General features: G+C 34.5%; 1 protein-coding gene across 4 annotated transcripts in view; it reads right to left on the bottom strand.

The window, feature by feature from the left end:
• Positions 1-27,873, bottom strand: part of DACH1 (dachshund family transcription factor 1) — a 365,740-nt gene that overhangs the window by 196,228 nt on the left and 141,639 nt on the right. For all 4 annotated transcript variants that reach the window (XM_086771789.1, XM_086771787.1, XM_086771790.1 and 1 more), the window contains exon 2: positions 19,022-19,137. In XM_086771789.1, coding sequence (XP_086627915.1) covers positions 19,022-19,137 — 116 coding nt within the window. The remainder of the gene's footprint in view (positions 1-19,021; positions 19,138-27,873) is intronic.

Here is a 27,873-nt window from a genome sequence, read left to right as displayed (position 1 = left end):
ACTGGTGATTCAATTTTATAACATTATCCCTTTGGTGCTTGTATTTTTGATAAAGTTGATAATGTGTGTATACACACAAACAAACAGAAAAAAAATCTATACAATCACAGAAGCTTAAGTTTCGGTATTACAGCACAAAATACCAGCTCTACAAGAAGCCACTACAGAGTGCAGCATATCTAGTCTTAGATAGATTATGTTGCTTAAGACTGTGACCAGCCTTTACTAAAAAAAGAAAAGCATTTCTTCGGAACGTAATGATGCAGGCAGTGTTTTACACGACTAACACAGCTTGCTGTAGGGAAATAAAACAAACAAAATAAAATAAAATCAATCTTACATTGAGTGAAGTTTTGATGTATAAGTGGTGGCAGCTTACACTGCCCAGAGCACAGAATGAGTTTTGCCATTTGATAATTTGCTTGATTCACTGTGCTGCCTCATGCAGGGCATTTTATGCCTGATTTATGTTTAATCGAGTCACCTGCTTAATGTTAAGGAGGGTCACAGTTAGATAGAAGGGTTATGACCATATAGGGCTTTCAACATCTCCCAGTTTGACATAAGAAATGGGTGCAAGTGTTAGAGGTCAACCTTTTTCTTTTATTTTTATTTAATGTTCTCTATGGAATATTGCATAAAACATTAATGTACCACAAAACCAATTTGATTCCCTTTTGAAACACAGTAGGAAAATATGGATTAGGAGACTGGCAAAACAAAATAAAACCTATCTACAATCTAAGACGTGATCATCAATATGCGATTTCTTTAAATGATTATAAAGTATATCCTTACTTACACAAAAAAAAAGAATGCAAGTTTTCCCTTTAATAGATATGCAATTAAATTTAGTCCGGTGTCTGTGGAAAAAATAGAGATTATAAAAACAAAAGGATAAAAAACTTTTAGTATAATTAAGCTGTCAGGATTTACTATTCAGACAACATTCATTCTTTTAAACACATATAACTGGACATTAGGATTATCAGCATTTTCTTTGTGATAATGATATGAAAAATTACACCCAGATTTAATAAATAAAACTAAATGTGGATAACTATTCCAGATTGGAGAGCTCAAACACATCCAATCTTTATAAATATTTCTAACTCTCCCAGTGTTTCAACATGATGCAAATGACTCCAGGACATTATGTATTTTGAGATTAAAGTCCTCCCATATACAATCAAAAAAAAAAAAAAAAGAAAACAGACATTGTGCCAAACAAGATATTTAAAGATGTATTTTTAAGGAGGAACTATTAGAGGTAGCAAGGGAAGACAGAATTCAGCACTGACCAGTTTGGATAGCTGCATCTCACTCAGTACTGATTCAGATTTTTAAAATCATGTCTGGGTTTTTTTTGCTATTTTGGGAATAGTGCATATTTTTTAGAGGGAACAGTGCAGAGTTACTTGCATCAGAACCCAAAAATTCACTGTGAATGCAGAGGGATATCAGAAGTTTCAACCCTTGACTAAAATGTGATTTGATTGCCTGCTAAATTGCATGTGTGTGATAATACAACATTTTGTGCAAATTATAAAATATTTTTAAATTATTAATAATATATCCAGAACATACTAAGCTGCTTCAACTACTTTAAAACATACTGATTATTTCCACAGATTCATCTAATGGACAACATATAAACTCATTTATCCATCCACACTTTTAAAATCATTTACTTTCATTGACAGCTTCACACATCTAATTTAATATTAACCTTCTAAAATTTAAGCATTCAGTCCGAACTCTTCATCTAGGTTGCCTATAGTCAATGAAGAGACGCGGGCATCTCCAGAGGGTGATTCATGTGGCCTGTCTTACACTCAGACGTATCACTCTCTAGAGGCATCTACTACTTTCCACTGGCTATGAAAGGAGATGACTTGCTAAGATTTCAAGAGCTACATTTCAGACATATTAGCAGATGAACCTCCTCCTTGATAGCTAACTTCTTAGATGGCTAAAGCTAGGAAAAAATTAGTTTCTTTCCTCAGACGGTGAAAATGTAGTGAAGCTATTTATCTGTATGCTTGCCATTTCTAAGGAAAAGAATGAAGCCGTTGGTTTGGAATTCTGCTTCTAGGTATCTATTTCCTTTAAAATTATTTTTATGTTCATAAAGAACTACTACAAAATTATCTCAACATCATTTAAACCTACTTGAAAAAAAAACCCTACTTTATAAAAGTTTAAAACATTTTGCCAACTGCATCCTGGGCTGCATCAAGAGGAGTGTGGCCAGAAGGTCGAGGGAGGTGATTCTCCCCCTCTACTCCGCCCTGGTGAGACCCCACCTGGAGTGCTGTGTCCAGTTCTGGAGCCCCCAACATAAGAAGGACATGGACCAGTTGGAGAAGGTCCAGAGGAGGGCCATGAAGATGATGAGAGGGCTGGAGCACCTTTCCTATGAGGACAGGCTGAGAGAGTTGGGGCTGTTTACCCTGGAGAAGAGGAGGCTCTGGGGAGACCTGATAGCGGTCTTCCAGTACCTCAAGGGGGCCTACAAGAAAGATGGGGAGAGGCTGTTCAGTAGGGCCTGTTGTGATAGGACAAGGGGTAATGGTTTCAAAATAGAGGGAGGTAGATTTAGATTAGGTATTTGGAAAAAAATTTTTACACTGAGGGTGGTAGAACACTGGAACAGGTTGACCAGAGAGGTGGGGGAAGCCCCATCCCTGGAAACGTTCAAGGCCAGGCTGGATGAGGCTCTGAGCAACCTGATCTAGTTGGGGATGTCCCTGCTCCTTGCAGGGGGGTTGGACTAGATGACCTCTGAAGGTGCCTTCCAACTCTAACCATTCTATGATTCTATGATTTTAGACATTAAAATCTCAACAAAATAAAGTAAGCTTCAAAATTATAAAAGCTTTCTTCTTTAAAGAAGAAAACCATTTCTATTAAACATTCTTTCTTTCAAGGACTCTATTTAAAAAAAAAAACAAAAAGTTTAAAATAGATCCTGATGGACAAGACAGAATAAAATTCACTTTGAATTCTATTCGTTCTCTTACCTTCTATTAGGTTCTGTCAAATATTTTGCCAGTTATTTTTTTTTCCCTTATTCCACTTCCAATTAAAGTCAAATTAGGGAGGCAAACTGATTTCACAATATAAACATTCACCTTTTAATCAAAATCTAGATTTAATGTCAGGGCACATATTGCTAAAGAATGCAAAGCATCTACTGGATTGAGTCCTTCCCAGTTGAATCACTGATAAAATCTGGCCTACATCAGCAGTAAGAGGGTTGGAAGTAGGAACTCCACAGAACAAGATGTTCAATGGTTGGTCCCAAAAGTTATTGCCAAGTCTTGAATTAGGGGTAGAAATTAGCTGCAGAGTAGGACATCAGCAAGCGTCCCAGCTTCTTTCATTAATACAGAATCCACCATATCACTGTTTGTGCTTCTTATTGCTGCATAGAAAAACTTGAAAATATGAATTCACCAGAGCACACAGAGAATCTCAAATATGCGCAGAAATATGTAGTTCTGTTCACTTGAGTAAACCTAAAGGGATGATACTCAGCGATGATTATGAGCCTATTTATTTCATTTAGCGGAGCATAGTACTGAGATCTCAGAACTAGCATGTTCACATGGTACGTGCACCGCACAGAGGTACTACCTCAGGAATGGAAGCTCTTTTGTCATGTTATAATAGTGATGCAACCAGGCTGACAATGAATTAACTCTTTTGTACTGCAAATATGCTCTTAATTCCACCTTCTTGAAGGTAGTGGCAGAACAAAGAGGGAGAAGTATCTGAAATTATTTCCAACTCTGAAAACTTATGAAAATCCACCAGCTTTCCCTCTGGCTTTCAGGACAGGCTGAAACTTATTTAACATCCATGCCTAGAAAGCTCTGCTCTCAGTAGCGCGCTCTCTCTCTAAATAAAGTGTTCTTACACAGTATATTTCACATGAGAAAGGTAGATGGTAACAGCCACACATGGAGAGTGCAAGCCTGAAAGTCTCAGCGTCAAAGAGATGTCCATTGTACATGCTGGTGAGAATTATGGAATTACAGCTCTGTAAACAGGATGAGAAGCTTGTATTAAGAAGAAAAGAAAAAAAATTCTTTATTTTTTTAAAAATGGCTAATTTTAATTATAATTAAAATTTTAAAAGAACTGTGAAAATTCTCTTCATAAATGATCTTTAACGGGATAGGGCTCTGTGAACAGTCTTTTTCAACCCTGTACACCATAAACAGTATTTTCATTCTATAATAACATCAACTCATGCAAAGACAGCATGAGAAGATACATTTTTCAAAATAGTCTTGAAATGGCAGTTATACAAAGCTAAAGATTTCTCATAAAGTAGCCATTTACTCAGGTACTGAGATGTCTTCTAGAAGATGTATGCAGTATATGAAGGAAAAATAATGCAATTCAAAATTATTACATTGTCTGAAAAATTTCTAAGAAGCAGCTAGGAAGCAGGAGGATGCAGAGAAAAAAAAATGGAGTAAGAATTCAAGTCCATATTTTCTTCAGACATTGGGCAAAACGGACACAAGATGCAATTAAGAGAAATGATGAGCAATGTTAGCACTGGAAATCTCTTTTCATTTGCAACTTATTTATCTATCAATGTTTAGTTTTCCTTTTTTTTTTTTTTTCATTAAAAGGGCATTACCTAATGGCATTCTTCCCATATTTACTAGATTAGTCAGGCTGGTGAAATAAAGGATTCATGATTAGTAAACATGCTAGGAATAAGTGAAATAATAAATCTATCGAGCCTGAAGTAACAGCATTAAGGTGTCTAAAATGAAACTAATAATCTTGCCAAAATACAGTTATATAACATGCTCTAATTTTTTGGTCAGATCTGAAGTGGTAAGTCAGTTGGACTAAATGATCATTGCAGGTCCCTTCCAACTGAAATTATTCTATTTTATTCTATTCTACTCTACTCTACCCTATCCTATTCATTTTATACACATTATAGACTTAAAAGCAAAACCAGTAAGTGAAATTAAACTGAGCATCTTTGCTTTAATTTGGCTTTATGTATCTACATCTCATGAACACAAAACAGTGTAAAGTAGAAAGGAATTTAAATGGAAAAGAGTTCAAAGGAATCTCAAAATCACGCCGTTTTGAAAAACAGAAGCAAGCGGGGTATGTGTGTGTAAATATATATATATATGTATATATACATATATATCACATTTAAAAGACAGAATAGTGGACAAAATGTAGTGGCTTAATTAAAACTATTCAAAGAAATTAGGAAGCATCATACCACACACCATTATATCAGTACACCCACCCCCCACCCAAAATGTTGACTGGGATATAATCAACTTCAAAATCTTTCACCTTTCTGAAAAAAAAATGTTGAGATCTACAGGACAGTGTATCATGTAAGGTAAAGTGACTTTGAACACAGAGATAAAGTTATGGCAGCAAGAAGTCACACCAAAGCAACAAATAAAAACAAAAAATATTTTGAAAAAGTTAATAGTAAATTCCAGTAGAAACAACCATTTTAAGTAATCATAGGAACAACACTATACAAAAAAAAAAGTGAGATGGAGCTAAGCAATGCATGAGATGTTAGCATGTAGTGACTAAGGATGAAATGAGGAGCCTTCTACTGGGAGCAGGCCACAGATGGATCTGTGTTAAGTGAATAAATACAATTAAATCATTAATAACTCTGAAAGAAGCAATGAAGCAGATTCAAATACAACTCTAAAAGACAGTGTTATCTCAGAGGTTATGTAAACGTTTCTGAATTATACAGCAAAACAACAACAAGAAAAAACCCACTTATCACATTTATTTTTTTTTATACAAGCGGAAAAGGATTTTCCAAGGGCAGAAAAAAACAGTTTCTGTGGTTACACAGAATTTAAACAGTCTAGGATGTGAGACAAGAAATTAACTTAAATCCATTGGCAATAACCTTCACCCAGCTTGATCACAAATTTTATAAGGGCTACATTAAATATCATAGAATCATAGAATACCCTTCTGTTTCACCCATGTCCTACTTTAATCTGGGCTACCTACTAAATCTATTAACTGACTTGATTACTTCACCTAAAATACAGTCTGAAAAATAAATACGAATTCTGAAAAAAAGTACATCATTTTTTATAATAAAAATCCTGGTACTCTTTTAGTCCTTTAGTCTTTTTTTCAGTCCATTGTCTGAAGAAGTTTCTGCAAAAGTCTTGCCTGGCCAGCTAGGCAAGACTAGGGAATTAAATATTTGGAATGAATCACAAGGGAAAATATCCCAGGGAAAATCTTACTAAGATTTACTGTTATTATTCATTTATTATTACCTCTTCCCAAAATACTTCTTTCCATTGTTAAAGATTTAATGAAACAAATCTGAATATTAAATAAAGACAAAGTAGATTCAAGAAAGGAGCAGAAAGAAGGAAGATAAATTAAATACTCACATCTACCACAGTTCTGTGAGTTTATAAAGCTGAGTTTATATAGTTCAAAATTCATGTCAAGGCCAAATCTGTGTAATTTGGAAATAGTGAAATACCCGGTACTCATTAAAGAAAATGTGTCAAATTAGGATGGATAAAGAATTACATATTCTAGTCCTTCTATCAGTTGTCAGAAGAGAGTTGGAAATAAGAAGTCACAAACAAAGGTGAGATCTCAGACCACCTGTAGGAAATTCTAAAATACTTGTTCACATAGAAAAAGAGTAAATATTTGCTAAGAGCATGTGACTTGGAACTCAAAATATTTTGAGATGATACAGCATCTCAGTACCAAGCTTAATATTTTGACTGATATCAGCAAATTCACTTCTGGTAATATAAGTAGAGATTTAAATAAATACATGGAAAACAAAACACCACCAAAACACATCATAAAACACTATAATAATAATAGCAAACTCTACTGACACTATAAAGACAGCAACTAACAATCACAAAGTAATTTAAAAGCAAATATTTTTCTTGAGAAAACTACGCAGCCAGAAGTCTGTTAAAAAAGAAAGCGTGTGAATGATTATCCAACTTAAAGACTCAGACAGGAGCAGTTACACAACTCGTAGATGTAACTGCTGATCTCATTATGACCTTAGATTTCCCACAAAAAAAAAAAAAAGGATTCATTTAAAAATTTGTTTTCAAGTGCAAAAGTCAGCTAACAATTCCTTGAATTTCTGAGTGGATGTGGATATGGTAATTATCCTGTGTTTTGACTAAGTGTTTCTTTTTTGTGCACAGGGATAAGGGCACCAAACACACAGAAAAATGTATGGGGGGTTTTTTTGCTTCTTAATAATTAGAAAGTTAACTTGAGAACAGGAGTAAAAAAGAGGAAAGGTAAATTCAAAAGATCAAGAATAAACATCCTGGAATAAAGAAGAAAGCAAGTCAAGAATCCAAAAAATGGTGTACTGCAAGAGATTTAAATTTAAAAATTCGTCATCTTTAACATGCGCTGGACAAATGGTATCCACTATTGAGCAGAAGGTGGAGAAACAAGTTGCTTATACTTAAAACAGCATTTCCATATAAGCATTTTTAATTGCTTTCAGATGCTTTTAGATCTTAGTAGTGATTAACTTCATTCAACAGGCATGAGTAAGTGCTTGTGTTCCAAAAGCTTCTAAATTTTTGGCACTTGGTCTAATAAAAGATAAAAAAATCCATAAAAACTTTGCCTCTAGTTTCTTTAAACAAAAACCATAGTAGAAACTCAAGAAGTGAAATAATCATCCTAGTACTAATTTTGTAGTATAGCTACAAAATACGTTCTGTAATTGGCCATGGACAACACAAGAAATAGAACTGGCCAGGAACTCTTCCTCAGGAGAATATAAGGTTTTTTTTTTTATTTGTTTTTTTTTCTTTTCTTTTTTTTTTAGATTGGGAAAGACTGTAATAAGAAAAAGAGTTTAGACCTGTAGTGTTAAGCTGTAGGATGCAAACCTGCCCTCCAAGACAAAGAACATCTCTGAACTTTTTTTATTTATTGCTACAGATGCAGCCATAAAAGTCATATTCCTTACAGGAATAGCAGCTTAAATAGCAGCATTTCTTGCCCAGACCTTCCTGAGATGTAAGCATTCAGAGTTTTTTAAATTTAATTTAAGAGTTGCTTACTATGAGAATACTTATTTATTGTGGTTCTACATACACGTCACCTCCCCATAATAGTCCTTCTATATAAAATTTCAGCCCAGCTGATAACAGAAATCAATTTAAAGAGACATCTTAGTCATTTACATTTTATATAAAAATGTTCTTATGGATGCGTTTAAAAAAAAAAAACCTAAATTCTATTTCATAATTGAAATGTTTCATAATTCTATATTCCATAAACATGAAGGTCATGGCAAAAGTGCTGTATTTTTTTGTCATTCACCTCTAGGAGTATCTTGTCCTCAGTGTGTTCAGCATCTGTATATCTGAGACGTCAAAGGCCGAATATAATTTGAGTTTTCAATAGAGGAAAAAAATATTACTTTAAAAACTGTTTTGTCACAGTGACTGAGTGCACAAGAACCACTGTTTTCTGGAATGAAAAATTAATCTACTAGAATCTTTTGAGATACTTTTCAAAACAAATGTACTGATTCACAAGAAATCACCTTTCTCTTCTCAAATACTTGCACTGAATACTGATGGGATGCTGAAAACTATCCAGATTTTGGGTCTTTTTTTCTTTTTGTTGCTACTCTGGTACTTGCAAAAAAAGAATGTACTGCTGTGATGCAGTAAGTTACCTTGTTATTAAATCACCCAAGTAACATAGTCCTTTTATTCCCATATTCACATACATTTATTAAGCAAGGATACAGCAAAAAAAAAACCCTATCATTGTTTGCACTGTGTTAAGCAGCTTTTCTCACCATCTGAAGTCCAAGCTTAAGTGACATTACAGAGTCAGTATTCTAAGACAGTAATTATACCTAGGTCTCCGTATACTGGCATATGAATTAAGGAATTAGTTTACTGTCAAAAGAAAACATAAAAGTGACATCAACCTTTTTAGTAGTAATATTGTTTATTTAAGATCCTACCCTTGATTTTCACAGTTCCTAGCAAGGTAGCTCCAGTAACTTGATGTCATCATCAATGGAGATTACTGGAACACGCAGTTAAGACCACTCCATGGTTTGAATTCTGTATTTCCACTAAAAGTGCCACAAACTTTCTTTAAAAAAAAAAAAAAAGAAGATAATAAAGACAAAAAAAAATAGAATAGCATTGCAAAAAAAGCAATGCTACTCTATTAAGTCTCCTCTCAATAAGAGCAACTGGGCGGTTCAAGCCGTATGTGTGGTCTTAGTGCCTGTGATATCAGACAGCATAATGAATACACAGAAAAGGAAATTCAGTAGATGCATCTGCCCATTTGAAACACTCCCTGCAACTTGTTCTACTTCGCCTATTTCACTCTAAACCTCAGTCACCGTCTAACAAAAAGGTAATGTTGACAAAAAACTTACTTTTCAGTAAAACTTGTCAGTACACTGTCTACCTGCCATTGCTATGAATTTTGATGAGTTAAAAAGACTCGGCGACATTATTAATTTTATCTTGACTTGGTGCAGTTTTCCTTTCCCCAGCTTACTCAGTTCCAGCATGCTACTGTTTTCATAGCCAGAAACTAATACATCATTAATTGATGACCTCATCAAAGCAATGTAATACCAGTAACACTCTTCTCAATCTGATTTTTTCTTCTAAAAATCCACAGTAGTCAGGTCTCTAAGACCAGTAGTAGTAACAGTTTATTATTTGCTAAGAGCTTAAACAGACTATCTCTTTGCAATTAAGACTGGACTGAAAAGAGATTATTTAAGAGTTACTTGTAAAACATGCATAACTAAAAAACACCTCAGAAAAAAACAAAATAAAGGCTCCTGTATACGTACTGTTGAAAGAGGACAACCCCTGAAAGCAAACATACAAATACTGTAACAACATAGCTTTGTAATCGCTCAGTAGTCACGAATTAATAGACAACAGCAAACAAAGAAACTTGTATTGCGTTAAATAACTTGGTTATATAAACGTATAAAGAGGAATTCCCTCTCTTCCCTCCCTCTTTCTCTCCAACACATACACAGACACAATTTTTTAATCCCCATTCCTTTCCCTTTCCACCCCACTCTGTTTGCCTTTACAATCACTGCCTCAGGCACACAACAACAAACCAACATAGCTACCTATTTCTATATCTCAAAGGAAAAAAAAAAGTCTTCTCACCTGAAGAAAGCAAAATGAGGTTTTCAAATGCAGCAGTTTTAATGCATGCAAACTCAGATCAACAGCTCGTGTTTTCATAAACCACAAGGTCTTGGAGGCAGCAGCACAAGCAATAACTGACAGATCATTTTGTACTCACAATAAAGTTCATCAGCATATCTTTCTACGTGTTTAAGTTCACATCACAATACAGTTCTGACACACATATTTTCTGATTTCCAAACAAGAACAAAAACGTTAAGCAACTTGGAGATGATCTGGAAGCAAGTTTGAACAACAATCTGGCCTTGGAAACCTGAACTCAGGACTTGAACCAGAACAACCTCCCTCTTCAAAAATCATCTCCCAGTTAAGACCACTTCATGATAGCTCTAATATATTGCATAAGACAACATCAGTAACAACAATAATACAGTGCACTGTGAACCGCTGATAGTGGATTAATTATAATTCTGATAGTATGCTATCATGTCTTATAAAATTCATGCAGGCGATGTTACTAGAGCTGTAAGTCATAAGGACAACTCACAGTGACTGGTTCTCCTCGGAAAACTAAGTTCATTTTGTGTTCACTAAGCTTGGTGCCTGAAAGGTTAGATATGATGTGATCATTAGATACTTGACCCTTCCAAGCTGTTATCAAACACAGATGACTTAAAACAAATAGTAATAAAATCAATTAATATAGTACTTAGCTCATTTTTTTTTCTTGAGTTGTAGTCTTCTAAAGTTACCTAGATATAACAATACTTGCTTGCATTGCTGTTCTTGAAGATAACATTTACTTGAGTAAAGTCTTAAGTTCACCTACATCCTATACCATATAATAAAAATACTTGGGTTCCCTGACATCTTTTCTGGACATTCCCCTCATATTTAAGTCCTTGCACGAGATCTGCAAAACCCAACTGTTACCAGTGCACACATTGCTCTTAACCAGGAGACAGTCATATTGAAAAATTACATTTGACATCACCCCCCCCCCAAAAAAAAAAAACCAAAACTGAGTTAAATAAGCTGCAGTTTCTTCCTGTACGTTAGACAATCCCCAAACATATGATAATGAAATAATGGACCATAACTTTGTAATATACAAATTTGAAGCATTTTTTATTCAATGCAGTATGTAGCACTGGTAGCAAATCAAATATAAAATTAAGATTAAAAAAAAATCATTCACCCTTGATTGATCATGTCATGCAAGGACATAAGAAATTTAATTGTACAGGAAAGGAGATAGGCATCTTGATAGCATTCAAGAACTTCATGTTGTGATGACGCAGAACCATAGTTAGCAATGTGATGAAACCGAGCTTTGTATCAGATCTTGCTACGCTTATGCTAACAAGTATCATCCTACTATACTGCTACAGCAAACATCATTCACCTAAGAGAATAACATGTTTGTAAGATTGAGATATTATTCCAAATTCAGCAGCTTAGGTTCATTTGTAGTTGTAATGTTTAATAAAATAACCTCTGCATTTGATGTTTAAAATGGCAATGCACTGTTTGCTCTGTAAAAGGTTAGTTTTGAACTAATTAGAAATGAAATGATTGGGTATCGAATTATTTTGGCTAAACATTCTCATTACAAACCAAAAGTGGTTGGAAAAATATCAGGTTTATTATAAGAAAATTTGCAAATATAGCTGCATGATTATATTGTTGCTTTTCTATTTAAAGACTTTGCCTGAAATCTGAGCTACAAGACAATCTCAGTATTTCCCACAATTGAATTGGCAAGCTTACATCTGGAATAATTTAATTTTATGAAACAATTACTATACTCTGCAATATGTATTTTTTCAATAACTTTTTCATTTCAATTACAAATAATAGCATGTTGGAATTCAGAAAGCTATAGTAATCACTAGTAAACAATTCCATTAGCAGGTCCAAATTTAGTCACTGATAACTTCACCACATACCTGCCTTTAAGAATAAGATTTTAATTGCTTGCTTTTGTATCAAGAGTTTGGTTGTTTTTTTAACGTTGTTTCAGTTTGCACGTTCTTTGTTTTACAGGCAACTCTGATGATAAAATATCTTCTTTTTAAAAGTGGGGGTCTTTGCCCCTAAGATGTTTAATATACTTTCATGATTTGAAACAAAACTGGAATTTAGGTGATGGTTGGTTTTAAAGCGAGAGACACTTTTTTTTCCCCCCCTCATCACGTTAAATCTACTCTAACTTAGCAAAGATATATATATATATATCTCTGAAAACTATCAGAAATCATTACAGGCTTTACTAATTTTTTTCTAATAGTTCATCTTCACAGAACATGATCCTTCACCTGGGATCCTATATAACTGGTACAGAAATATCATTCTCATACCCTTAGCCTTCAGAGGGCAACGTTATTCTGTGATTCAGGAAGGAAAAAAAAAATTCTTATCTTGAATTTTCCACTGAAAGATAGTAAGTCTGTGCACACCACAACCTAATATTAAAAGAGTACTCACAAGATGCAAGGAGAAGAGAGGATTCACTAGCGTATAACTATGCTGTAAAATAACTTCACTCCTCAGTTCCTTCTTGAGTACCTCGAGCACGTCAAGCTACCTGACTATCTTCACTGCTTATATATTTAACCCCAGAGTTTCTTCTGAAGTGAACCAACTTGTTCCCTTTATGTCAAAAAAGCTGGGAGCATTTCCAGACACAGTTCAATCCAGGGACTTCTCTCACCAGGCAGTGGGTGAACTTGCAGGAGGTTTGATTCCCTGACTTACGTAGTCTTCCATCAGTACGCTGCAGGCTTTGTATGTATGCAGTGTTGCATGGTATAATACTGCAAAATTACAGGTTCTTATTGATTAAGACTTCTTAATTAAAAAAAGGTTATATTTCTGCAAGTAATTATTGGTTTTAAAAAGATTTCATGACTGAAAAAGCTATGTCTATGTGGTTATTGTAAGCAAAGACACTAAAAGGCTTCTCATGCACAGAAATGGCTAGAAGAAAAATAGCCATCAGAAGCAAATGTAGTTAAATGACTATAGATTCAAAGACAGTTTATAATCTGCCTGTTTGGAGATCTTCCATACATTTGCCTATGATAAACCATGTAGTCAAATCCTATTTTCTAACAAATAGCTTGTGAAGTCGCTGTATGTTCACAGGAGTCCGATCCTTTGATTACTGGGACACCGAAGTAAATTCTCATATAGCAGTACTTTCTGCTCGAGTACTATAATGAATTTAATTTTAACACAACATTTAAAAATAAGGTTGAGGAGTAAAATAGCAAAAGTCAAAAAAGAATGAGTTTGCATGTGTCTTACATTATAGAGCCAAGCACTGAAGTTTCCACTGTGTCTTGTATTCCTATTATAATAGATGCTGAAACAATCATTTGATTTGGGGATTTTTATAAAATTTGTGGCTACATGGAAAATCAACTTAATTATTGACTAGTGAATGTAAGAGACTCTTTGTAACTTAAGCTAGTGAGCTTCCAGAACTGCTTTTCAGTGATAAAGCCTCTTGTGATAAAGTAGAAGATAGCTAGCCATTCAACATGATGATAATATCACAAAATTATGACTCTGTTTTCAGAAGAAGACAGGTGGCCTGAATTACACCTTAATTATGATTTTTTTTAAAACTATTAAATAATATATTTACAGAACTGAGTCAGTATATTTTCCCACTGAAACATCAACTAGTGAAGACGATAGAAGCTTTCACATTAATTATAATGACTACTTCCTTAATGAAGTGCAAAAAATGTTTGTGTAATCTGATCCAGTTTCTTCAATTAGGTCAAATTTTATCAGTCTGAAAGCAGGATTTTCTTGCTTATTTTTACAATAAGTTAGTTCAGCCCCAACAGATAAACAGCATACCATCCTCTAACACCAATCAAAAGCAATGCTAACATTAAAAATTATTAAACACTAATAACCAAAATAACTGAATGATAGGTTTGATTCCCAAAATTACTGAGTATGTAACTCAAACTCTTAATTTGTAGTGCCTGGAATACTCGTGGAAATCAACTCTATTTAATTCTGTAAGTTAAATACATTCTTAAGATCTTATAGGACTGAGTTTACCAGGAAAAAATATTTCCGGCTACAGATTCTGTGTCTTCGTAATATCCAATATGATGTGGATACACTAACAACAATAATTATATTTTAACCATTTTTTCAGTTCTGCCTAATACAACATCAATAACTGTGAGCCAGAGAAAATGAAATTATTTAATTATGAGATTAATCTTTCTTTAAACACCAAATAATTCCATCTTCTACTTTAGCAGAAATGTTGCCACACTTTATCAATAGTCGCGTCTGTGAACTCCATTTGTCCTCCAAGCTGAGGACAACCTTTCAACTCTCTCTTTACTCTAACCTCCAACAAAAATGCTTCATGACTTGGAGAGTTTTGTACAGGATGGAAGTTGGAACTTTACAAAACATTTTCAAAACTTAAAATACTTAAGAATAGTTACAAAAAAAAAAGGGAAGAGAATTGCTTTTTAAAGTTTGTATGAAAAATAACAGAAATATTTTATATGTTATATAGCAACTACAGACATAAAAAGATAGAGCACAATGTATATCATACACTCAGGAATTACAGCACTGCTTTTCTGATTAATTATAGTTATCTACCGTTTCAACTTTAGACAACTTTTGAAGCCTTCTAAGTGCATCAGCCAAGAAAAGATATGCAGTACACAGAGACACGCAGATCAAAGTTAACTATGATGAGCTGTATAGTTTTGGAAGGGCTTCAAACGGTGTTATCCAGATAAGCCTAAAAAGTCAGTACACCTGTCTGAACCTAGACCAAACTCCTCTTTCTTCTGACTACATCATTTTTAACATAGGTAGGTTTTAATTCTCTGGATATTTTAATTCTCTGGACAATTCAAGAAGCTGTTCATTTCCTGTTACTACACATTTCTCATTTTGTCACACGTTCAAAGGTTTTACATTATTTTAATAAAGACTGTCTTTTGTCAGATGACCAGTCTTTTCGAAAGTTGGGAACATTCTGTAAATTGACCCTAATGAAAGACAGCGGACAGATCAGCAATTGTCGATAGTATTTATGAATCCTGTGATAAAATGTACAGAACACCACCCAAGAGGTGATTCTCACTTCTTCAACTTACGCTCCCTAAAAAAAATAAAAGCGGAATATTATTCCTTTTTTTCCCTTTATTTCCCTTTGCAATATAGTCTCTAAATCTCAGCTTAGTCCCTAAATCGTCCTTTAAAGCAAATCCATTCTAAGTGATGATGCAATATTCTCTGGGTTTTCAGATTGGAGCAGTAACATAATACATTTTCAAGGGCTCCTTAACTTGGCCTCCTACAAAAATGTACAGTACTGAAATGTCACGCTAAGTCTCAGCATGCAGTTTTGTGCCAGCATTATTTGCACACACAAATAATGCATGCAGAACCAGCCCCTTTAGAAACCAGGATTTCTGCCTTTATATGTATATCTCTCTATTAAGCAGCAGATTTCAGAAAATGGAAAAGTTTCAAGTAAAAATCGTACATTAAATCGTAGCATTGTGTATCCTAGCTATACCTAATAATTGCAGATCTCTGTTACTTAAAGAACATTAAATAGCACATAATTGTTTGTGTGATCACTTACACTATTTTGTAGGCAGGAAGGAAACTCAGTTTTTATACTCAGATTATTATATCAATCAGAAAGCTTAAAAAAAGAAGAATTTGTTACAAAAAAAAAAAAGAAGGCAGGAGGAAAAAGCACTTAACAATCTGGTACTTTGATTTTTTTTCTGCTTAGAACTAGATCCTAACAGGAAATTCAGACTTCACAAACTTCTCAAAGAGTCATCTTAGGGCCACAAAGATGATTAAGGGATTGCAGCACCTGACATACGAAGAGAGGCTGAGAGGGTTGGGACTGTTCAATCCAGAAAAGGCTCAAGGGGCTCTTAACGATGTGTATGAATGAGCGATGGGGCCGAGTAAGGAAGAGGGAGCCAGAATCTTCTCAGTGTTGCCCAACAGACACAAATTGAAATACAGGAAATTCCATTGAAAAGTAATTAAAAAAAATATTTTATTTTTAGAGTAGTCAAACACTGGAATAGGTTGCAAAGTGATGTTGTAGACTCTCCATCCTCGAAGATACTCAAATCCCAGCTGGACACAGCCCTCAACAACGTCTCTTTGTGACCCTACTTTGACCAGCAGAGGTAGGACTAGATGATTTCCAGTGATGCCTGCCAATCTCGACTATCCTGTGGTTCCATTAGTATACAGTGAAAATATGGAGGAAAATGTTCACAATCAGCAAGAATTTGCTAGTATCAACTAATGTGGTATCACATAACAATGGCACCTATGTCATCTATTGCAGTTCGTTCTTGGTAGGGCTCTTACAGCAGTTTTGGTACTCATTCACACTGCAGATACACAAATGTTCATTGACTTGAACTTGTAAAATCAGATTGTAAGCCTATTCCTAAGCTTGTCTGTCTATGAAATGCTGGAATGACTGTCATGTAGCGCTGCTGTCATGATGCTCCTTACCTGTGCTGAGCCATACTCCATGGAGCTTGATTCTAACAGCATCAGTGCTTGCATTTTTTTGTGCTGTTTGAGACTCAGCACCACCACAATGGGAAAAAATCATGTTCACCCCTTCTGTTGTGGTAAGCCATGTAATGTGAAACTAGTTCAAACTTAGTAGCAATTTCATTTAAATCCTTCCTCTTTTGAAAGAGACTCACAAAGCATTACCATTGTAAAAGGATTCAATGAATTATAATCTTACATATGCCTATTTTCGTTAATTGTGAATTATTTTCTTCCTTTTCCTTAATCAACATTTTAAAAAGATCTAAGAATCTAAGAAATTGGATCTGTGTTTTTAGTACCATGTATTTTTATTGTTATCTTGTTATAACCAGCTTTAAAGGACTAGAGAGGAATTGGATACTTTAGGCATTAGCTGTGGTTTTAAGCTGCTTTCTTAGAACAAAAAAAAAAAAAACAAAAAAAAAAACCCCAGAAGATATTATATCAAGAGGTGATCTGCTCTTATATATTAACTGTAACACAAAACTCCAAATGATACTGTTGACAAATATTTTTTTTTTTTCCCTGTCTCCCTCTTTTTGGCCTGCTTATTTGTCTCTGACTTCTTTCATGCCATCTCCTTTCTACTTTTCATATGCATTTTTTTCTTCGATATTTTCCTGTCTTACTTCCGCCAAATAATTTCCCTTTGCTTCTGCAATTTTTGATCTCTCCCTCAAACACGAATGCTTCTGCCGTGCAAAAACTTTCGTTCTTTCCCCACACAGACTATCTACTATTCTCATGTTGCATTCACTCTGCACCAGCTCTATTTCTTTTATTAGACTTTATCCTGTAAATCCTATTGTGTAAAATATGTTAATCCCAATTCATTTTTTTTTTTTGGCTAGTCACACTTGCCCAGTCTACCACTGTAAGTCCTACTTGCCTGACATCCTCTCATGCTTGCTTACATTCTCAGTCTCATCCCTCTTTACTTATCCCTCTGCTTACTTTATAACTCACTCTTACCAACCGTAGTTGCCTGACTTCTCATCAATTTGCCACTCCTCTTATCTTTAGTCTTTTGAAAAACTGTAAACTTCTAATAAAATATTTCTGCCTATGTGTCTATCTCACTAAGTAAAGCAGCTGTCGAGCCCTAAGGCCAAGAGGGATGGCCCCACTTTTGTCCCAAGAGCTAAACTCTCTTCACTTTCCTCCCTCCTCCAGACAAGACATTTGCATGCAAACTGCCAACAGTTCTTGGCACGTAATATTTCCCGAATGGTGTAGATTTTTTTTGAGAATATTAGTCATCTATGACCATGCCAAGGATCATACTAAAACAGACACATGATCATGGGCATGTACTCAAACATCCACCCATTTATCCAGTCTCCAAGACCTAGTAATCATCCTCTCTATTGTAATCTGTAGAGTTTATTATCCTTCCTTTCCCTTAAAGAAAATCAGTGCTAGTGACTGAGCTGTGCAAACAAGTGGAGAGCAACTGAGGAAGAAGTGGAAGCTCAGGTGAGCTTTGCTGAAGCAAGTGGGAAAATTTAACTCATCTCTGTAAGTTGAAGAGTTGGCACCACTACCAACAGCTTGACTGTTGTGTCCCTCCATCTTCAGGTGGCCCCGCTCATCTCCTTCCTGCAACACAGCCTTTCTTAATTTAACTATGTCTAAGAGTAAGTCATTGCTAGGAGATGTTACAGTAACTTTCAAAATAAACTAGCAGTTTGAGAAACAGACTGTTATGGGACTTTACATTAGTATAAGGCCTCAGGAGACATACCAAAAATAGAATTTCAGGATGAAAAATTAAGATATGTGTGCAGCATGGAGTTATTTTAACTAACTTGGTTTCTTCAGGCAACTATATTCATGATGACATTATCTAATCAAGCAAAGCAGCAAAAAAAAAATCAGAAGATATCTGATCTATTAAAAATTAATAGGGAGACTATTGTCTAATGACAGGTAATTCATGCTTTGAAAGGTTTTTTGTTTATATAGGAAAATAAAGAATAGGGGGGCAAATTATAAAGGATTATTATTTGCTCTGTTATTTGTATTTTAAAGTACTGAGCTGCCAGAATTTCCATTATATACTATACATTTATGTAGCAATCGTGTTACACGATGGAACTCTGTTGTGATATTTGGGTGCTGGTTTCTCAGACTGTTAATTTATTAACAAGTGTATAAGTCAAGTATTCAAAAAATTGCCCGTATGAAGGTGTTTCTAGCAATCCTACCTGTTGGCGGGATGATTCCAGGAGACATTAGACCAGGGACAGAATGTGGCATGATATGAGAATTCTCTGGGGAGGTGACACTTTGAGTCCTCTTAGGAGGCCTTCCAGGTCTAGAACTGAAACAAACAAACAAAAAAATTTTTACAATTAAGCTGTTGTCTTACACATCATTTCAAAGTTGTTTCAAGTGGTAACATGGACTGTAAATAAATTTGTTTCAAGGACGGTTGCTTTTGCAGTTAGATGTAATAGACTTCCATCACTAATTAGATTACATGCTGAATTCATTTTCCTCATTGAAGATCAGCCGCTCTTGATGCATAATTCATAGCCTGCACCTCGTTACCTGCTTCTTCATATTAATATCTATACACAGTTTGAATTGCCTCGTTTGCATATGCTAAAGTTCTGCATGCAGCCTTCAGCACGAAAATTATGCACTAACTTGTAATAATTATTACAGTCAGCCTGCTATTGATTTATGAGACTTTTAAAAACCAAATATGTGTAGTACTTGTAATGAATGATATTTTAAGGTTCTTCAGGAAATTAAAAGGCAATGGCTGCCTAAGGAAATGTTCTGCTTGTTTGATTTAATACTACAGTTAGCTGGGAGGTGGAATGAAAGAGTGATTCAGACCTATAGCACATTTTTCGATGATATGTTTTATTACTTCGCACTGCTAGCCTGATATCTAGATGATAAATGACAATACATATCTAATGTGTGAAAAGGTCTTGCAATTTCTTTATTTTTTGTCATTTAAAAGATAAGTCAAGTTATCATTTAACCCTTATTCTATTTAAAGTGAAAATCTCACTAAGACACCTTACTTTAAATATACTACTTTATGTCAGAAAGAACTCTGAATTATTTGTAAGATATTGTTGAGCAGCTGCCATCATAGCAACTTACATCTGTCCAGTATGGAAAAAATAAAGGGCTTCAGGTTTAAGCACTCCTTGTCTGTTAAATGCTCACATACACAACTTTCCACCTCCTGGACTGTCTAAGTAGCATACAAATTAGATAGGGATTACAATGAAAATACTTATTACCCACTTACATGCAAATATGTACCTGCTCCATACAATGCATATCCAGGTGCTTGTATCCTTACATACAGATCATAGCACAGCACTACTGCAATACCCTATAACTTCTTATTTAGGGGACACTGTGGAATGACTTTACAGGAAAAGGTGATGTGCAGTTCTAACACTGCAGTGTTAACCTATGCTTTGCCAAACACCTGAGGTTCATTTGTTCCAAAACAAGAAAGAAAAGAAAGATGGCTACGACAGGTCCTCACATTAACAAAACTCGAATCAAAGATAATGTTAGCAATGCCGGTAGTGCAGAAGGAGGCAGATAATAAAATAACTCTGTTTTCTGTTCATATTCATTCCCCTTGTGTTTGGAATTATCCTCTTTTTTTTTTTTTGCAGCTTCTACAACTTACCTTTAATAAACCAAAAACAATCAAAGTACAGGGCATTTTCTTGGAGTTTAATGACTCAAGGCATTGAGTCATTAACCTTAACTGATCATTAATTCCCAACTTAATGTCCTGAGCTGAGGTCATTATTAAAATTATAAGCTTGATAATTTCTTTGATTGGTTTGGGATTTTTTATTTTCTTTAATACAAACAAAATTGTCATAGGTTCACAACTACAAGAAAAACAGTTGTAGAAAAATAATATTGTCTTATTCTGGCTCACAGAACCAAATCAAGTGTCTTAAGTTTTTCTTTGAAATTTCCTTTGTGATTTACAATAAAAATAAACATACCATGAACACACATAAAACTGATCAAAACATTATAGACAAAAATGATCGGATTTAAATGGAGTGTTTCTAATATATTCACCCACCAAAAAAAATGCCACTATGTAAGAAAACTTTAATGGCTTAATTTAACTACCTATGATGATGTACTGTTCTCAAATCACTGCTGTGATATGAGTGAGTATGGAAGGGTCTGACAACAGCATAAAAAACACAAGCAGGGTGTCATGGCATAATGCACAACCTGCCAATGACTTCCAAGTCTTTAAAAAACAACAAGTTCACGCCTGTAAAGACGCTCTTTGATGCTTACTACCAAATATAGCCACGGTGAAGCCCGAATGTTTGTGTCTTTGATTTTGAGGAATAAAATCACCTCTCTTCAAAGCCTAGGAGAAGAAACTCATTGACTAAATCTGTAAAAGAAGGTCAGCAGCAAACTATAGGTGAGTGATATTGAAATATTCAAGGTAAAACTCTTCCTTTGGTTGCCTTCTACAATCAAGTTGATTGCGCTACTCTGTACAAAAGGGACGTCACTCTCAAATCCATAAATGAGCCCATTAGCCCAAATCCATCCCATGACTTATCCCAAACTTCACCAAATAAGTGTTTACATTAAGTCCTAAACTCCCAATTCCAATCCAATTAACAATATTTAAATGAAATTTCTGAGAAGTAAACCTCTTTTAACCTGATATAATTTTTAAATGGCAAAGCACTAACTCCAGTTTACTATAAAAACGCCTTTTATCTATTTAAGAAATGTCTGTTCCTTATGACAACGCAGAAAAACACATGTAAGAATTATTTCTTAAGGTCTGGAAGATCTGATTTAGAGTCACAGTAGACTACGCAATACATTATTAAAATGAGTAAATCTCTGATTGGTTAAAATAAGCACACACTGATTGTCCTCAATAAGTGATTAAGTAACACTTATTGTCCTAATTTGTTACTTATATTATGTACTTGTTTCATTAACAGAATTCCTAACTTGAAACACTACCATTTTATAAGATCTGTTTTCAAACTGTAAGAATTGCAAGAATTTTGTGTGAATCACTACCAAAGTTGTGGAAAAAACGATATGTAAAAAATTACTTTAAAAAAATAACAACTTTGATTCTGTTTGAAAACTTGCATGTTGTTTTGTAGTTCATTACCATTTTTATAGCTATATTATAAACTTCTTAAAAAAAATAAAAGCACAGCAAATGAGTTCAACTATCACAAACAGAGTGATAAAAATAGCTTAATGAATCATTCTGCTGGTTTTTTTTCCTAAATTCGTGTACAGTAAAGATCTACTTATTTTCACATTAGGACAAGTTTACTTTTATTCCAAGATAAGAAGCCCACTTCAAAGTACTCACATTCCTACTTTGTATCAAAATCAGTAGATTTGTCTTCAGTATGGAAATAAAATATTATTTTAATAGATGTGAGTTGATTTGTTATGCAAAAGATAAATTTAAACACCAGAGCAATGTAAGTTATTCTTCCAGTTGATGTCACTGAGATACAAAAATCATAATTTAAAAACTGTTGATAAGACTCTTTTTTACTCAAATTTAGATTTTATCTACAAGTTTTTATGGACATATAAAAGAGATTGTAAGATTTTTGTCTTTTAATCTGACAAAAAATAAATGGAAAAACAACACTGGCACTTCTGAAGACACATTTGACTTCTTAAGGTAATGCTAATTATCTCAATGGGTAAACTACTCAAAGCTGATTCATTTTGATTCTGAAGATGACTAAAATTTTGATTATTTTTTTTTTAGAGATAAGTTAAACATGCTGAAGTGCCAAAACCCAAAAAGCCGACGTAAGTCTTATGAATCTTGTCATAGTACAGGGAAGTGAAGGAGTCTTCTAGGACTCCACAAGAAGACACTAGAAGAAACAGACCTACATCTGGAAGTCATAGCTGGTCTTCCTCTCTACTGTTTCATTCTTTGAAGATTAAATTAGAGAGAGCAGAAATCACACAATTTCAACAAAGATTCAGGGAAGCCACAACAATTAACTGTTTTAAAGATCTGGGGAGAAATCAAAGGGAAGTTAACAGTTCCTTTTTCATCCATTGAAAAGGATATCTCACAGAAATATTGTCACTCTTCCTGCTTTTAGAAATATAAATATCTAAGTTAGATTTTTTTTTCCTCTCTAAAACTGAAGTTTTCATATGTGAGATATCTTAACACATACTGAAGAAGAAAATTAAAGCTTCTTACAGGACCACATATTACTAACTTAGTAATCAAGTTTCTGAAGTGAAGCACCGAAATACATTTAGCTCCCTCAAAACTTATCTGCCTTATATAGGCTTGTGTACGTTTGTATCAATATTTGCAGACTTTTTTCATGGCTTAGAAGACATTCCCATAGACAACTGAGCTTTATGTTTGTAGACAATTATAATGATTTACAAGTACAATACACCATTATGTGACAGGGGAAATAATGGTGAAGACTGATGAATCTTGAAACTCTAAAAAATGGAGGGAAATATTTGCTTCACTAGCATCAGCTAAGTAGATATTCAGAACACTTTCCAGAACCACTGAAAATAAATTCATCAATTTTTGTTCAGATTTGCATGTTATCCCTTCAACTTTCACCAATACTTCAAGGAATACTATGGCTCTAGCATCTTCATCTTTCAAGGAAAGGGTGTATATGCCTTCTGCACTGGGACTGCCATGAAAAGTACAAAACATGAGAAGCAATTCAGAGTATATTGTCTTAGAAGTTCTCTGAAGTAGCACTTTTTTGGTCTTTCAATCAACATATATTAGTCTTACATCCTTCCCATGTTACTGAATCTAGACAACAACAGATGGCTGAATTAAAGAATAAAAAAAAATGGAAGAATCGGTGGTTACTATCAGCTAAAATGTTGTGCTTTGATTATACTTTTAAAGTTCTATACACCTCCAGTTGTATTATCAAAGTATGATCTTGCTCCTAAAAATCACTTTGATAGTGTAAAAAAATTTAAAGCAGACATAATCAGCAGAAGATCTGGTCCTGCATAATCATGTGAAAAGAGACAAAGGAAGAACAGGTTTGGGTTTATCTGCAGGCTTTAAAAGCAAGCTGACTTTTAATTCAGTTCTTTTCACAATCTGCCACAAGGCAGCCATGGCTTTAAAATTTAAGGGTCTCATCCCTGAAACCCTTAAGACACTTAGAGGTCCCACTGATTTCTGTTAGATTTCTGAGCACAAAGGAAGGTACTGAAGCTCTTCATGAGTAGTACATACCTCTCAGAGTACGTTACTAGCATTTTATAGATGACTGCACAGCAAAACACATACAACATATACAAATAAAAAGAATCTGCAACAAAGTTGAGATAATGCTGGGATTTATCTTTTTCGTGTCATGACTTTGAGGAATAATTCTGCAAAAAATAACTCTAGATGAACAAAGTTTCACTCTTTAAAATTATTTTTATTCAATACATGACGTATCCCTAAAGAAATCAGCAACTCTAACAAGCTCTAAGAAGGCAAACTGCCTTTCTAGCCAAAACTAATTATTTTCAGGGCCGGTTTTCTACATTTACAGTTTTATTTTTAAACTTGTCTGTGAGCAAGTTTAGTGCACAGAAATACTGTCCTCATTTGAAACTGAGCAGACATGATACAGTGAAGCTGCCATTGGCCAGGCAGTTTAATAATCAGTAATACTGGGTGGTGGCAAGGGAGAGTTACACTCCAGAGGTGATAGGCAGCAAATCTGTAACAAGTTACTTAATGTAATTTTTATGTTCTTAGAACTGCTTAGAACAGCTTTGAATATCAATATCAATTTTAGCTAAACCAGCATTTATGCATCTTATTTAGGTACCTATCGAAAAATCTATCTTTTTATTTCTCAGTTGTTCTACCTCCTCTCAGTGCTCCAAAGACCGACACAGAATTTTTGACCTCAGAGAAGCTGGTTGAATGAAATTTAGGTGAACAGCCACTGGAAGTGGTTACTATGTGCTCGCCATACCATGGCCAAGGCAGAGGGGCTGAGGATGTCACGGGCTGAGGATGTCACGGGCTGAGGCCACTTGCTGACTTAGTGCAATGACAGGAATGCCCTGTGACAACCTGTAACCAAAGACAGTGGACTCGTCCCCCATGGTATACATGGTACTTCTGGTTTTTGGGACAGCTTCCATACTGCTCTCTGTATCACACATGCAGCCTTCACACGAATAAAACTCGAGCCAAGGGCGTGTCAGTTCTGAAAAAACAAGGTCTAGGAATATTGACTAAAGCTTTTATTTAATTTATTAAATTTAAACCAATTTAATTCCTTTGGTTGGAAAACACTTGCTTGCCAAGGTAACCTTCATAAATATTTCTAATGCACTGAACGAGCATTTTAAAGGCAAAAAAAAATGACAAAGCACATTGATCTAAACCCTATACTTCACTATTTTAAGTTTCCTCTTTCTACTCCCACTCAAGAACAAAGCAAAAGAATGCAGTTCTAAGACTGGGCATATATCTATTTCGGCAGTTAGTAAAACAAACATTAGAAATCACACCATGTCCTTTTTACTTGCAGCAGTCGTATAAAACAATAAAACTCTCAGTGCAATTACCTTAAATTTATTTTTTGTTCTCACAGTTAAACAGAAAATGTTCTCACGCAATAATTAGTGCTGAACTAATGGTATATTAGAAGGAGTTACTCAGACAGCAAACAATGCTGGTAAAAATAAATACAAAGATTTATTTAAAAATCTTCACAAAGAAGTATATGAATGATCTTCAAAAGAATCAGATTGTCTTACAGGAGTGAGTAGGAAAGAATACTGACAAAATATTGCAGCATTTCAGTAAGAGAACACTTTTCTGCTATTTTTAAACCAAAATGGCCAAAAATGGATATTTGGTCAGAAATGCAGTACCAGTTTATCAGTGGTTCAAATAACTAATTTAAGTGAAAGAAAATATACTGCATTCCATATCCCATTCCAAAGGCACCTACCACAGCAATGCACGAGCACTGGTTAGTACTAGAATACTAAGCTTTTGGGGGTTAGAGAAGACTTTGTTGAATTACTCCTTTTCCTAACAGACCAGTCACATAAACATCATGTCATTTCCCTCTTCCTCAACGCTGCAGCCCAAATCACTCTGCTTCTCAGCAAGATCAGGAATATTCTTGATACAAGAGTACAAAATACAAGGTACAAGAGTGCAAGAATATACAGAACGCATATTACAGCAAGACCTGTCAGCTCTTACTTGATGCTCGAAGTCCCACTACAAACACAATGAAAGAATCTAAGAAAAAGATTCTGCTTGACTCACCACTCTACTTGAATAGCCGAACGGCCCAAAGGGCAAGAAAGGAAATAAAATCAGTTAGAACTCTGAGTGTTACTGGAGTAAATTACAGTACCAGATTTGAATACAGCTGTGACAGTACATAAGTTTAAAGTATTACTGAAATGTGACTGTTCTCTTAATGAAATTGAGATCTTTAAGTCATCTATGGGAAAGGGAAAAACAGATAAGGTATTAATCTAATTCTGTTGGGTGGCAGAATTATGATGTCAGAAGTAAATCAAGCCAAAAAAAGTTCACTGCTTCATCTAATTAGCTGAAACAGTAGATCTGCCTGAATGTTCTTAAAGCATTTAAGGATGCTGGCTCTCATGATTATGAAAAAACTGTGAAACACAAGCCTTTGATGATGACAGCCATATAAGCTAGAGTTGAAATAAGTCTGAATGAACAATGAAATACAATTATTAAACAGAACTCATGTACAAATTCAAACCATATTGATGTATTTTTACTTGATAAAAACATCGCTTCAGAAGGAGTACTCAGAATATCCAACAGAAGTACAGAAATCACAGCACTGGAGATCCGGAAGAAAGTTATTTAGAAATATTGGCAATACCAACAAGAAAACCTTGCAAAATCATATTTATTTCCTCTATTTACTTTTCAGAATACTTCTTGCAACTACAAAAAAAAATCCTGTACAAAAAGCAGTGATCTAAAGTGCATGCTTCCCACAAATGCTCTGTCAAGTTATAACAGATGCCCTTCCCTTTTCACTCAACCTTACAGCACAAACTGCACCCACAATTTAAATATGCAAGCTAAATGATTCCTTCTAACAGTGCTATTCACCCACATGAAACCCCAAACTATAACAGATGCAAAGTCTATTTTTTCCTCAACTGTTTTCATCTTTTCTTAGGCTTTTAATTCTAAAAACATCCCCTCAAAACAACGTCTACTATGTATATTATAAAAACGTCAAGCATGGAGCTAATAGGTCAGAAAGGCAAGTTTGATCCATAATGACATAATCTGAAAGAATTTTAAGCTTTCATTTTTTAAAAAAAAAAAAGTTTCTACTTCAAGTTGCTGAGAAGATTCCTAACACGAAGCAAGTGTAACTGTTGTGGTTATGTCTGTTAGAGTCTGCAGATGGCCTGAAACAATGATTTACATGTATGAACTTTAGTTGGAATGAACAGTCCTGCTTCAAGGCTTGTTTTCTAACCATCTGCATTCATCTCTGCATATAACTTGCACATGTAATTACAAATTTGTGAACATAAATCAGATAATTGCATGTACAAATAACTAATTAGACTCAAAGCAGAATTAGGCCATATAATAGCACATATCTATCTTGAACACATATATAAACATATATACATAAGTGAATATAGAATCATATAATCTTTGTTTACAAAATTTTTCTTTAACTCATTTAGAAAAACAAATTTGTTTTCCAGTAGGACATACTGGGCAACACTTGCCATTCTGAGCTCCATTAAAAAAAAAAGAAAAAAAAAAAAAATCCTAACAGAAACACAACAAGAAAAAATACCTACACAATAAACAAGCCAGCCCCATTGCTCAAGGGGTCACAGAGCTGGCATTCATTACCACCTGTGTTAAATTAAAAGATACATAAACACTACAGTGCTGATTTAAGCTCAAGTAAGAAAGAAAAAAAAATATTTTGTTAAAAGACTCTGGTTCTCCTGATAGTTTGCTAATTAATACGCCATT

This window comes from Chlamydotis macqueenii, chromosome 1 (genome assembly GCF_036417535.1).
Source record: "Chlamydotis macqueenii isolate bChlMac1 chromosome 1, bChlMac1.mat, whole genome shotgun sequence".
Lineage (NCBI taxonomy): Eukaryota > Metazoa > Chordata > Aves > Otidiformes > Otididae > Chlamydotis > Chlamydotis macqueenii.
This window is presented reverse-complemented; position numbering and strand designations above follow the sequence as displayed.